Source organism: Mobula birostris, chromosome 7 (genome assembly GCF_030028105.1).
Source record: "Mobula birostris isolate sMobBir1 chromosome 7, sMobBir1.hap1, whole genome shotgun sequence".
Taxonomy (NCBI): Eukaryota; Metazoa; Chordata; class Chondrichthyes; order Myliobatiformes; family Myliobatidae; genus Mobula; species Mobula birostris.
The window spans coordinates 153,505,653-153,520,249 of record NC_092376.1 but is presented as its reverse complement, the minus strand read 5'-3'; the positions used below and the strand labels follow the sequence as shown (position 1 = coordinate 153,520,249).

Genomic DNA, 14,597 nt, shown 5'->3' with positions numbered 1-14,597 from the left:
GCTGTATAAAACTTTGATTAGGCCACAGTTGGAGTATCATGTGCCATTCTGGTCATCACTGTGCAGAAAGTACGTGGAAGCTTTGTAGAAGGTGCACCAGGATGTTGTCTGGATTAGAGAATATTTGCTAGAAGAGGTTGGACAAACTTGGATTGTTTCATCTGGACTGCCAGAGGCTGAAGGCTGACCTGATAGAAATGTATAAAATTATGAGAGGCATAGATAGCCAAGAGTCTCTTTCCCAGAATGAAAGTGTCTAATATTAGAGGACATGGCTTTAAGGTGAGAGGGGATAAGTTTAAAAGCAATATACAGTATGTGGCAAGATCTTTTTCTACACAGTGTGGTATGTGCCTGGATTATGCTGCCAGGGGAGGCAGTAGAAGAATATTAATATTTAAGAAGCATTTAGAAATACACAAACTCAGTCAGAAAATGGAGGGCTATAGACACATGCAGCCAGATGTGCTTTTTAAATTGGTGTTATTGTCTGCACAGACATGGTGGGTCATTAGGCCTTTTCCTGTGCTCCACTTCTACCTTCTCCATGTGGTTAATTGCATCTGCATTTCACCAAGCTTTTTTATACACTTCGTGCATTTATACTCAGTGGCCACTTTATTAGATAAAAGAGTGGAAACTGGTGTAGTCTTCTGCAGTGGCCCATCCACTTCAAGGTTCGACATATTCTGTATTCAGAGATGAACTGCTGCACACCATTGTTGTCATACATGGTTATTTGATTTACTGTCGCCTTCCTGTCAACTTGGGCCAGTCCAGTCATTCTCCTTTGATCTCTCTCATTAACAAGGTGTTTTTGCCCACAGAACTCCCATTCACTGAATGGTTTTTTTTGTTTCTCCCACCATCCTCTATAAACTCTAGAGACTGCTGGTCATGAAAATCCTAGGAGATCAGCTGTTTCTGAGATACTCAAACCACCCCATCTGACACCAACAATCATTCCATGTTCAAAGTCACTTAGATCACATTCCTTCCTCATTCTGGTGCTTGGTCTGAACAAAAACTGAACCTCTTGACTGTGTCTACATGCTTTTATGCATGGAGTTGCTGCCACATGATTGGCTGATTAGATATTTGCATTAATGAGGTGGTGTACTTAATAAAGTGGCCTCTGAGTGTGCATGAGGTTTCTAAAATTCATATTAGATCAAAATGCTGAAGGTCAGGCAGGATTGTGTCAAGAGAAACCGAGTTTATGTTTCAGGTTCTGAACCCACTGTCAAGCTGAAAATAAATCTAATAAAACCTTAAAATAGATCTATTTTCTAGTGCTATTTATTTCTCCCACTACCTTGTGCAACTAAAGTGTAAATATTATCTATTTTATTTTAGATATTTAGCCAAGCTGGTACACCAGTAAAACGCTGGCTACTGGAATTTGCTGCCAAGAGAAAAGCAACTGAGGTGCGAAATGGTATCATAAGGAATGACAGCATATGGGATAAAATCTTTTTCAAGAAAATACAGGTAAAAATCTTAAAATTTTATACTACTATCATGCAACCATATTCAAGAAAGTTGATCACTTTTGCACATCAAACTGATTTTTGATTTTGACTTCCTTGACACTGGTAAGTATCTTTCCATTCTCTTTGCTGTTGGCAGATATGTTTTGAGAAAGTCTATTCAGTAGATAGAAAAATTATTCAATCTAACATCAGGATCACTTAGTTAAAGTGCAGCAGTTAACTACAAGCAATTGTTACTGCTATGCTGGTATAGAAAGTATGGAAAAACTATTAGTTTCCAAATGTAACATAATGCTGTAATTTTATAATCATACTTTGTTGAGGAAAAATGTCTTTTGCTGATCTGTTGTTCCAAGGGGAATTGTGTTCCTGATATTAACAGTAGTAGTATTTACAAGATAGCTTTTCAATAAGCCCATAGATTGTCATAAGGCTACCTGAGAAATGATCCGAGCCCAGAATCATTAGTGCAAGCTAGAGATATAGCACCACCCCACAGATGTGATTCCTTTATGATTCAGAAATCTCCTGACTTTTATTTCAGAAAAGAATCAATGACAAGTTTATTGTCTTTCTGAATTTTTATTGAAAAAGCACACTGTAATTGAAATTAGAGTGGAAATATTTCTTGTACTTTGGAAATCTTGGTCTTGAAACTTCCATGAAGTGTCTGCCTTACCGTGAATTTGCCGTTGTTCTTGTTAACTGAAGATATTTGTTTACACAGGAAAGTCTGGGGGGAAAGGTGAGAATGATTGTCACAGGGGCTGCCCCTACTTCGCCCACTGTGCTTGGTTTCCTTAGAGCTGCACTAGGTTGCCAGGTAGGAACATTTGTACTTATGTCATTCTTTCTGTTTTCCTCTCGAACCATCCAAAGAAGATTAATTGCACCTCTGCAGTTTCACCCAAACCCACATAATAGCAAAGAGATGGTCCATACTGGTTCTCTTGATCTGTATTGGAGAGGTACTGAAAATAGACCCAAAGTTTCTGGTAGAATTTGTAATCTTAACTGTCTTCCCATCTCCTGAAGTTACCCAGAAAGAATCTGCACAAGGCAGAGAAATTGGTGTTCAGCAACTGAAAAATCAAAGAGGAAATGACATCAATTGCCTCTCTGTCTCCATCTCTATCCTTTTCCACCAGCATCTTTTCAGATCATCTTGCATTGCACATGACCTTGTGTTATTCTTCCTTCCTCTGACCACATTATTCAATGTTTATCCTCTTCCTCACTTCCTGTACACTTGATTACTCTCCTGCCCTCCTCCTATTGTCTCCTTCCTCACTTTCTCCACCTTTCCCTTCATGGCCTCCTTCCTCCCTTTTCTCTCTGTCCTATCAATAGCTTCCTTAACTATATCTCCATATTACATTACATGGCTGTCAATTTCTGAAAAGAAATTTCCTTCAATGTCGACAGAGACACCAATTCCTCATACTCAATAACATGTTATTTTTGAAGCTGAATTTCATGTAATAAAATGAAACTATGTATTCCATGAATTAAGAAATGCATTTTATGAAATGATTTTTGTGTAGTTTTAAGAAACAATAAATCTGTTTTTATATTATTGGAAGTGAGGAATATTTTTTAAAGGAAGCAGTACTGAAGGTACTCTACATGACAAGGGCAAAAACTTTGCAACAGGAATCTAATACTTCAGGAAGGGTCAAAGGCTACTTGAGTCCCCTTCACCTGGCACTGTCCCGCCACCAGGACTGGTGGACCCTACAGTTATTATTATAACTAGCTGCTATAGATCTGGAGAGGGGACCAGCTGTCTGATGTTTGAAGAGGGACAATTCATTATTTGAGTCAAACTTTGAGTAACCTCAGCCTATGTTCACATATGGTTGGATTTTCTAGCCTTAAAAAAGAATTTAATTTGAAATTAGCTAAATTTTTGCAAAATAATACCTTGTACTTTAAACAATGTGATACTGTTTCGTGTGTTTATGAAACATTTCATCATCCAATTTTCCTTAAGCAAAGTCATGGGAAAATTGGTGACACTTAGTGGTGGTGGATGGGGCAATGTAATCAAAAAATTAGCCAATGGCTCAATGTAGATTCTATTTTATCACAAACAGCTGACTTAATAATCTAATTTTGCAGTCTGGTTCAATAATCATTCTATCTTGAATTATTATGGTTTGAAATGATTATCATCCATCACACATTGATTTTTTATTAAACAATCAATGTTATTTAGAAAGTTATATCAGAATACATGCAGTAGGATCTTTAAAGACAATCTTACACTGTAATTTTTGCTAATCATATGAGAAATACTGAAAAATGCAATTTATGGGAAGTTAGTCATAAAATTGTACCACATGGAAAGTCATTTGGTTCAACCTGCTCATGTACCAATCATTGGGCACCATTCCATGATAACACCACTTAGCAGCCCTTAGTGCATATCCCTGTATCTTTAGCAATTCGACTCTTTATCGATATACCTCTTAAATACTATCAGCAACCCAGCTTCAACCATTCTCTTAGAAAGTATATTCCAGCTACTTGCCACTCTCAGGGTGAAGTTTCCCTGCCACCTACCTCCATATCTCCTTTGAATCACTTTCCTCATTACGATAAATCTATGTCATCTAATTTTGTCTAACTCCGATACGGATAGAGGTTTACTGTATTCTACCCTATCTGTACCCCTTGTAGTTTTGTATACCTCAATCTGTTCTTGCATAAACTCCTCTGCTCCTGGGTGTCTCTCATTACACATGAATACTTCTATCCCAGATGACATCCTGATGAATCTTCTCTGATCTTTGCAGTGTTATCACATCATCCCTTAGTGACCTGAACTGCATGCACCACTCTGGCCAGGATGTGACCAAGGTTTTATAAAGCTAGGGCATAACCTCATTTCTTTTTTATTCAATCCCCAACTAATACAGCCCAGTGCCCCATATATCTTTCTGAATTGACAATTCAAGGATATATGGAAAATAGCTCTGTTCCTCAATAAGAGCCAAATGAGTGAGGTTTTCCTTTGCTTCCATCATTTACCATTTGTTTTCATTTAGAAATACTATACATAGTGCAGAGGTGTCTATTCCACTTCTGGCTTTAATCAACAGCTTTAAAGAGTTAAAAAAAATAAATTGAGTTTGAGAGTTACAAATAGCTATATAGATATCTCCCTTTTTGCTTATAAATGCAAATTCAACACACAGTAACAGAACCTCTTAAGAAATTATCTAATTGAAATATTGTTTTTGCAATGCTTCACATGCTATTGTCAGATTTATGAAGGCTATGGACAGACTGAGTGCACAGCTGGATGTACATTTACAACACCTGGAGACTGGACATCAGGTATCTTCTGAAACTTCAATTTCATTTCCAACATAATTCCGCACTATATATCTAAAGGTTTATATATGTTTCTTAAAGTAAAGTCCAGCTACCAGAGGATATAGTCACACATTTAAGATCTTAACAGTATGTGGCAATGGATCTGAAAATAGAGCCACACAAACCGAGGAATTGACCAGACTGTACTTGGTGCCTTAATTCAAAGATAATTTGTGTTGCCATTTGGCTGCTGTGCCTTTTGCCAGCTTTATCTCAATATTTATATTCTAAAATTAAATCTTCAGTACACAGTTTCAGCCAGATAATCATGTAGCAGTAATTGCATTTTTGTTACTCGAGCTAGAAAGATCATTTTGTCTATCAATTATGCTCTTCCTTATAGCTGGTTGACCAACTGCTAACATCTAATTTGGGCTCCCATTCAGTTCCCCTTTCTAACAGTTACAAATTTTGTAACCCTGTGGACCAGTTTTGCCTCTGTTACTTCAGCAGAATCTAAATGCACTATGGGTCTTGTCACTCAGGGTCTTGGACTAAAAATGTGTTTTCTTGTATGGCTATGTTCTTTTTTTCTCTCTCACTATTTTGAATGTGCATGTATGTTTTTGTACCTTGGCCCCAGAGGAACACTATCTCATTCAGTTATACTCATGTATGGTTTGAATGATAATTAAACTTGATTTGAGTTGATTTTCATGATTAACCAACTGCTCAGAGAAGAGATACAAAATCCTTTTCCTTTTAGCTGCAATACAAAGTTTTGAAGATAATCTTATCACCAATTAGTATAAAGCATGCAATTTTCAATAACCACCTGGGCACTTTCAGCAACTGGTTAAACCAAGTCATTTTATGCTATCTCTATGGTCCTGGCAGTGCATATGTACAAGTCAATGCAGTGAGTTAAACACCTTCTCAAAAAATCACCCAAGATGAAAGCTTCTTTCATAATTTTTAATGAGATTTTAGTTGTGAAAAGATATCGTTGTTTCAAGGGCAAATCAAGAGAGGATGGAGAGGACTATTTCCACTGAGTGCTTCAAGTTGAATACAAATTAACTCACACAGGAAATTATTTTTTAAAATGCTTACGTACAGGAAGTGATATTTATACAAAACAAACTGCACACTAAATGAACCATACTTCTAGAGGCAAGAACACTATCATTTAATACTAAAGTTAACCCCAGGGAATTAAGTCCAAAGGCTCATGCGTGAACACAGTTCAAATTCAAGTGGTGGCATAAGACAGCCCTAGTAGAGAAGGGTGAGACAGCAGGGATGGGAGCATCAATTCAAAGGCGGAGAAACAAACAGGATTTATGGGAATGAACTGTGAATTAGTCGGAGAAGGTGCGGGGAAAACAAAGAAAATAAAAATGGGAGAGATGTAGAGAAAAGGAAACATATAGAATGTGTTTCAAGAAGTAGGGAGGAGGACAAACAAATGGGGTGGAGAGATAAGAAGAGAATGGAACCACTAGCAAGGTGTACGTGGATAAATGTTCAATAAAGTATTTTGAAAGATTACCTTTATTTGTCACACTGTAATGTGTTGTTTGCGTCAACGACCAACAGAGCCAGAGATATACTGGGGGTAGCCCACAAGTGTCGGCATGCTTCCAGCACCAACAACTTACTAACTCCAGCCCTTATGTGTTTGGAATGTGGGAGGGCACTGGAGCACCTAGAAGAGGAAGATATGAGAGGGAGGGACAGTTTAGGAAAGTGCTTGAAAAGCACTGGAGCAAGATGTAATGAAAGATTTGGGAGAGTGTACGAAGGATTGAGACAAAGGAGATGGAGAGGGTGAGAGGAGAAAAATGACTCAATGATGTGACAGGGCCATGAAGAAATGACAGTAAGGGGAGATGAGAAATGGGAAGAAACATTGCTTGACTAATAAGTTGCTTCACTCGAATTTACCAGGTCATGTTGGGGCTCCCCTACCATGCAACTTTCTCAAACTCATTGATGTAGAAGAAATGAAATATTTTTCAGCAAAAGGAGAAGGCGAGGTGAGTAAGTAGTCACACCTCATATTGCACACCTAATTTGGGATATTCAATGTTTGATGTTATATGCTGTTTCAATTGAAAGGACATATCACATGTAGGAAGCATTTTTCAGGAATGATAAATTTACAGTAACATTGTGAAACATGGAAACATAGAACGTAGAAAAACAAAGAAACTGGGAAACACAGAAAACCTACAGCACAGCACAGGCTCTTCTGCTCACATAGCTGTATTGAGTATATCCTTACCTTGGAAACTACCCATAGCCCTCTATTTTTCTAAGCTCCATGTACCTATCGTATTCGCCTCCACCACCATCACCACCGTCACCAGCAGCCTGTTCCACACTCACCGCTCTCTGTGTAAAAAACTTACCCCTGACATCTCCTCTCTACCTGCTTCTAAGCACCTTAAAACTGAGCCCTCTTCTGCTAGCCATTTCAGCCCTGGGAAAAAGCCTCTGACTATCCACACGATCAATGCCCCTCATCATCTTATACACCTCTATCAGGCCACCTCTCATCCTCCATCGCTCCAAGGAGAAAAGGCCAAGTTCACTCAACCTATTCTCATAAGGCACGCTCCCCAATCCAGGCAATATCCTTGTAAATCTCCTCTGCATCCTTTCTATGGTTTCCACAACCTTCCTGTAGTGAGGTGGCCAGAAATGAGCACAGTACTCCGTGGGGTCTGAACAAGGTCCTATATAGCTGCAACATTACCTCTCAGCTCCTAAACTCAATCCCACGACTGACGAAGGCCAATGCACCATATGCCTTCTTAACCACAGAGTCAACCTGCACAGCAGCTTTGAGTGTCCTATAGACTCGGACCCTCTGATCCTCCACACTGCCAAGAGTCTTACCATGAATATTATATTCTGCCATCATATTTGACCTACCAAAATGAACCACTTAACACTTATCTGGGTTGAACTCCAACTGCCACTACTCAGCCCAATTTTGCATCCTATCAGTGTCCCGCTGTAACCTCTGACAGCCCTCCACACTATCCACAACACCCCCAACCTTTGTGTCATCAGCAAATTTACTAACCCATCCCTCCACTTCTTCATCCAGGTCATTTATAAAAATCACAAAGAGTAGGGGTCCCAGAACAGATTCCTGAGGCACACTACTGGTCACCGACCTCCATGCAGAATATGACCCGTCTACAACCACTCTTTGCCTTCTGTGGGCAAGCCAGTTCTGGATCCACAAAGCAATGTCCCCTTGGATCCCATGCCTCCTTACTTTCTCAATGAGCCTTGCATGGAGTATTTTATTGTGATTGGTTTATTCCACTGTGATTTGGGGAAAGTGCTGTCACTGAATGAAAGTTATCAAGGTCATAATTCATAAGTTTGACTGGGGATTTGAGAAATGGACTCATGCTCTTCCTCGCTCCACCTTATGGCAAAGGACACAATGCTGGAAGAACTCCATGGGCCAAGCAGCATCTGTGGAAACAAAAAGGTGTAGGTTTCCATTTCGGGCCAAGACTGTGCATCAGGACTCAGAAGGAAGAGTAAGGATTGCTAGTATGTAGCAGTATAAGGGAGCGGTGAATGGAGGGTGGCATTTGATATATAGATGCAAATGTTTCCACTGATCATCTACATTGCTATAGTATGCACTGGCATTCTTTTCTCTTCTCTTCCTGTCCTGTTGCAAAGTCTCAACCAAAAACATCAATTTACATTTCTTGTCTCCACAGATGCTTCTTGACCCATTGAGTTCTTCCAGCATCTGCAGTCTCTTTTGTAGCCACCTAATGGCAGGTTAATTTTTTTTAATCTTTCTGGTAGTAGCCTGCACTGATGCCATTGAAAAATGGTCTGTTCATCCACCCACGGATTTTGTTTTCCTCAATTAAAAATAGAAAAGGGGCCTTCTATGGTTGTAAAGAACAGCTTTCACAAGCATTACATCTTGCTTCTATTTTCCCAGGAATACAACATATTTATAGAAGTTGCAGATATGCAATGTATTATCTTCATTCATGGTGTTTATATGGTGGCTGTACTAAGCTTCAGTGTGTTCCAGATGCGCAGTCCAGGTCTTTGGAATGTACAGATCATAATATTCACACATGGGCATTTCTTTGCACAGGAAGCTCAGCCAGTCTTGGGCAAACCCTCCAGCCTGGTATGTGCCCCTGGAAATCACCTATCTTACACAGCATCTTGAGAAGAATCTCAGACGAGATTCAGACCATGTACAGTATATCAAAATATACAGTGAAATCATCATTTGAGTTCACAGCCAATAAACTCAAGGATGTGTTAGGGCAGCACATGTTCTGATACCCACTATGCCTGCCCACTATGCTCGGCAGATCAACATAGTCCAAATCTATTTGGCAATAATACATGCAAGAAAGTGATGAATGACAATCTGCCATCATCAATAGCGTATGGAAATAAATGGCTAACACTCATTTCAGGTTATGGGCCCTGTGGATAGAAATTTAACGGTTCCTGTTTATGTTTAAATGTCATTTTTTGGTGGGCCAGCAAGCACTTTTTTTTTGAAAGCCTGTATTTGGAAAATTCAACACCGTCAAAGCATCATGTGCTACTGAACAGACAAGTCACTAAATCCAATAAGCCCAGGGCACGGTCACAGAAGTGAGGGATTGTGAGGGATGATCAGGCCTCAGGTGTGAGAGGGGCCAGGGATCAGTGTGCTAGGATCGAGTGTAGAGGAGTCAGGATTATGATTACTAGGTGGTGTGCCTGTGCTGGGACTGCCAGAAGGAAAGAGTGATTGATGATAGCTCAATGGAAACAATAGATCATGCAATTCAGTGTCCTTGGTTTTCCATTAATAATTTTCTGCCAATAATAATAATAATTAACTCGGATGGGTCTTCCAGTTTGTGATCATATACCTCTTGCCTGACATCAGCATTTAATATCCAATAAAATGTTAGAGTCCATTCATTCATTCCTTCCATGGAATATAATTGTCGGCATTTATAGCTATCTTCTCCTGTCTTGTGGGAGCAAATTGTTTATCACTGCCTTCATGCTGTAGTGTCGCTGTCCAGCCCCATTTCCCAATAGCGTTCTAACTCGTTCCACTCACAGGGCCTCTGATCTGATCATGCAGCACTCATAACCAACACAGCTCTGACGCTTCTCTAACTTTACATAATGAACCTGCTTGCGTAAGATAAAAAAATATAATTTAAACTTTTTTGACTCCCTATTTTAAATGGCCATTATGTTGAAGATCTGTGTGAAAGGACCAAATGTCTTCAAGGGTTACCTCAAAGATACCAAGAAAACTGCTGAAGCCTTAGACAAAGACAACTGGCTGCATACAGGGGACATAGGCAAATGGTTAACAGTAAGTATCTACCATCTAAATACTTTCATCATATTGCTTCACTAATTAGATATGATTTGCAGTTTTATTTTTTTGAAATACTGTATATTTTGATAATACAATTTGGTAAAGCACAATAAGTAATCCTGAGTATTTATACATTTTTTCCAAATGTAAATTCTGGTATGCAGTGCAACTATTCTTAGATGTTGTAAGATTGTTGTAAGATTTGGAAATACAGAATTCTATTCAAATATACTTGTAATTGCATTATAACTTAATCAATAAAGGCTCATTTAAAAAAAATCAAAAGAATCAAGAGATAATGGGGCAAAGAGGAAATTAAATATAGATCATCACTGGATATGAAAAATGACTGATAGGCTGAATGGCCCATCCCATTCCAAACGAACAATGACATTTAAGTAGAAAGATTCTACTGCAACTCTGAGATCCCATGCCTCAGCAGGATTCATTGTTCATTTGGAGTGGAGCAGACCATTCCGAATGGCTCATTCTAAACTTATAAAGTACATAAGAAATGGGATGGCAGGGTGGAGATGTGTCTCTACCGGCAGGGTGGAGATGTGTCTCTACCAAAGGAGGCATAAAGCGCTCCTTCCCTCCGCTAGCCTGCAGGTCACACTTAGGTAAGGTATAGCACCTGCTTAGCCCTCCAATCAGAGTCATGTGAAGCCACGGGAGCAGCTGGTGCATATCACAAGTTCTGGTTATGCGACCACAGATGCCAGGCAGACAACCTCTGAAGAGTATTGATAATGGCTGGGGTCACACTTCTTGTAAAGCCAGTGCCCAAAAGAAAGCAAACTACTTCTGTATGAAAATTTACCAAGAACAATCATGGTCATGGGACTATGATCACCTACATCATATGACATGGTACATAACGAACAAACGTAAGAAATTATTCTGTAAAATATATATGCTGGGGAAGGATGGGAAGGGAAGAAAAAATGTTAACTTTAAGGTCTAGAAAAATTGGGGGAAAGACATGATAAAGAGAATATCTATAATATGGTGAGGTTGGATGAGATGAGTTAAACAGGTTCAGTTAGATGGTGATTAGACTTTTTTGTCTGTTTTGTGTGTAGTTAATAGCAGGGCTGTAGGACATGCCCCAGGTCATATGTACAAATGGAGAAGAAAATAAAACTGAGCTCACATCAGAGGTGAACGAACTATAGCCATTATTCTAGCCAGTGGAGATGTGAATCATGAGGAAGGTTGAATACTGTAGGATATACATCAGTTGGAAGCTGGACAGAGAAACAGCAAATAAAGTTTAATCAGATCATGTACCGCACTCACTTGTTAATGTAAACAAGTTGGGTTGAATGGCCTATTACTATGCTGTACGATTCTTTGTTTCTAGCTGTTGAAAATGCAAGTGGGAAGTATCCAGTAAAGGGAAAACTGATATACAAATAAATCTCTGGCATGCAAGTCCTGGCTCCCTGAATTTGTTAACACAGAATAAGGTGACAAAGAAAGCATGCAGCATACTTCCTTTCTTCAGGTGAATATAAAGGTTGGGAAATCATATTGCAGCTGTATAAAAGTTTGGGTAGACGACCGGTGGAATATTATGTGCACTTCTGGATACCACTGCTTGGAAAGGATGAGGAGGACTTGGAAAGGCTACAGAGGAGGTTCACCAGAATGTTGCCTGGATTATAGTGTATTAGCTACAAGGAGAAGCTAAAGACACTTGAATTATTTGCTTTGGAGTGTCATAGGCTGATGTGTGACCTGAAACAAGTATGAGGTACATAGAAAGTGTCTTTTTTCCCCCAAGGTAGGAATATTAAACACCAGAAGACATAAGCTTAAGGTAAGAGGGAGAAAGCTAAAAGCAGAGTGGAACAGAGAATTAAAGTGGCCGGAAATTTGACTTAGAAATAGGTATCCTCCAAAGAAATCACCCAACCTTTGTTTCCGGTTTTTTTCCAATGTCGAGGAGATCACGTTGTGAACACCAAATGCAATACACTAGATAGCAAGAAAGGCAAATGAATTAATTCTTCACCTGGAAACTGTTTCTTTCTCTCCGAACAGTGGGAAGGAGAGAGGTGAAAGGGTAATTGTTGCATCTCTTGTAGGGTAAAAATAAATGCCTTATTTTCAGATTGAGATACTGACCACCTGAAGTGCTGCAAACATTGGTTCTAGAATACCTTCTATTCATAATCTATTTCAGTCGTTCGGATAAGAGCAAAATGAAATGTATGCAAAACAGTGTGACCAGAATCTGTGGAAGGAAAAGTGATGATGGTACCCGTGAGATGACAAAGAGAGGAGTCAGTAGGATTTGAATCAAGGACCCTTCCACATATCCCGCAAAATTTTATACATTTCTTTATTGAAATTCATTCTTATTTTTGGAAAGCTCCGTGCTCAGAAATAGACACCTATAATTTTACTTCATTATTCATTTTTCAAGAGTAATAATATGATTTACATTGTAGTTAATGGCCGAAATTTTGTGGAGTCATTGCTTTGATTTTGTTTTTTAATACAGAATGGCACTTTAAAAATCATTGACAGAAAGAAACATATATTCAAACTTGCTCAAGGAGAGTACATCGCGCCTGAAAAAATTGAGAATATATATGTACAGAGTGAGCCTGTGGCCCAAGTGTATGTTCATGGAGATAGTTTACAGGTAAATATAGATTTTTAAATTACAATGCATAACAATTCTATCTTAACATTTCTTAGTATATTATCTGTTAATCCGATTCCTTGAAAAATATTTTTGTTGCATTATTAGCATTTCTCTTTGCCTCAGTCTCTCTCATGTTTTTGTGTTGTACATAAATTATCAGTTGGAATGCATCAGGAAATCATTAAAATATCAACTTATGATAGTGGACTATTTTACCCCAAGAAATAATTAATGAAGACAACATCTTACTGGTAAGGGAATATAGAAAAAGTAACTGAGAGACCAATGTGCTACACCAAGCTCAAGTTCTAGCAGTTGCACATCAGATTATGGTGCTACAAAAAGACAATAAGCAGTGGTAGGAGACGTTCATAAACCCCGAATTGTACAGCTGTGAAAAGGATGAAGCAGAAATGTATTTATTTTATTTAGAGATACAGTGAGGAACAGGCCTATCTGACCCACCCACTGCACCGTACAGCAACCCACATTTTTGACCTACCCCATTCACAGGACAACTTACAATGGCTAATTAACTTACTCACCAGTACGTCATTGCACTGTGGGAGGAAACTGGAGCACCTGGAGGAAACCCATGTGTTCACAGGAAGAAGGTACAAACACCCTTCAGAACTGAACTCCAAACCACAAAATGTCCTGAGCTGTAACAGCATCCAGCTGTGATAACCTCTCCACAACCGTGGTGCCCCAGTTTTTAGCGTTGGAGACTTGAGAATTCAAATTCTGATGAACTATCTTTTAATCTGACATATTGACTATTTTTAATTCCAAAGATACTGCCTAATGTGGTGAGTTTTTCAATCATAATCTGTTTTTGTTTCAGATTTCCAGTAAATGAATACTTTTTAAATTTTTTTCCACTTATCTGGTCCTCCCCACAAGACCTGCTGTTTAAATCTGCCCCGTAACTTAACCTGTGATTCTCCCCTTCAATTCCTCCCATCACCCTCCATACAGATGCTTGTACGTCAAATCCCCAATCGCCCTTCTCCAACAATGATACTAACCTCTTCAATTCCACAGTCCCTGATTATGTTTCCAATTCCTCTCTCCAATTATGCTCATTACAAGACTCCTACCACCCCAACCCACTGAAGCACACCCCTGAACTACTGAGCATACGGCAGACACACTGTGCATAGGCCTGCTAAGGAAATTTAAAAATGTGAAAATGGAACCCCCAATAACATACACTAAAAGCCTCAGATCTCAGTCGTAAAGGAATTTTGGTGCCCTGCAGCAATGATCAAAACAGTCCTGTTGCATTATATTTATACTATTTCAGTTGAATCTTTATAAGACCATAAGATATAGGAGCAGAATTAGGCTATATGGCCCATGAAGACTACTCCGCCATTTCATCATGGCTGATCCAATTTTCCTCTCAGCCCCAATCTCCTGCCTTCTCCCCATATCCCTTCCTGCCCTGACCAATCAAAAACCTATCAACCATTGCCTTAATTATACATAAAGACTTGGCCCCACAGCTGTTCATGGCAAAGAATTCCACAGATTCACCACTCTGGTTAAAGAAATGCCTCCTCATTTCCATTCTGAAAGGACGTCTCTCTATTCTGAGGCTGTGTCCTCTGATCTTAGACTCTCGTATGGTAGGAAATATCCTATCCATATCCACTCTATCAAAGCCTTTTGCCATTTGATAGGTTTCAATGAGGTCACCCATCATTCTTTGGAATTCCTGTGA

At 39.1% G+C, this 14,597-nt stretch overlaps 1 protein-coding gene across 9 annotated transcripts in view; it reads left to right on the top strand.

The window, feature by feature from the left end:
• The window catches only part of LOC140200515 (long-chain-fatty-acid--CoA ligase 6-like), a 94,000-nt gene that overhangs the window by 66,745 nt on the left and 12,658 nt on the right, over positions 1-14,597 (top strand). For all 9 annotated transcript variants that reach the window (XR_011886647.1, XM_072263969.1, XM_072263974.1 and 6 more), the window contains 6 exons: positions 1,357-1,491; positions 2,221-2,316; positions 4,763-4,835; positions 6,765-6,853; positions 10,090-10,206; positions 12,725-12,868. Coding sequence is in view for 8 of the 9 variants with exons in the window: in XM_072263969.1 (XP_072120070.1) it covers positions 1,357-1,491; positions 2,221-2,316; positions 4,763-4,835; positions 6,765-6,853; positions 10,090-10,206; positions 12,725-12,868 (654 nt within the window). In the remaining variant the exon portion in view is untranslated. The remainder of the gene's footprint in view (positions 1-1,356; positions 1,492-2,220; positions 2,317-4,762; positions 4,836-6,764; positions 6,854-10,089; positions 10,207-12,724; positions 12,869-14,597) is intronic.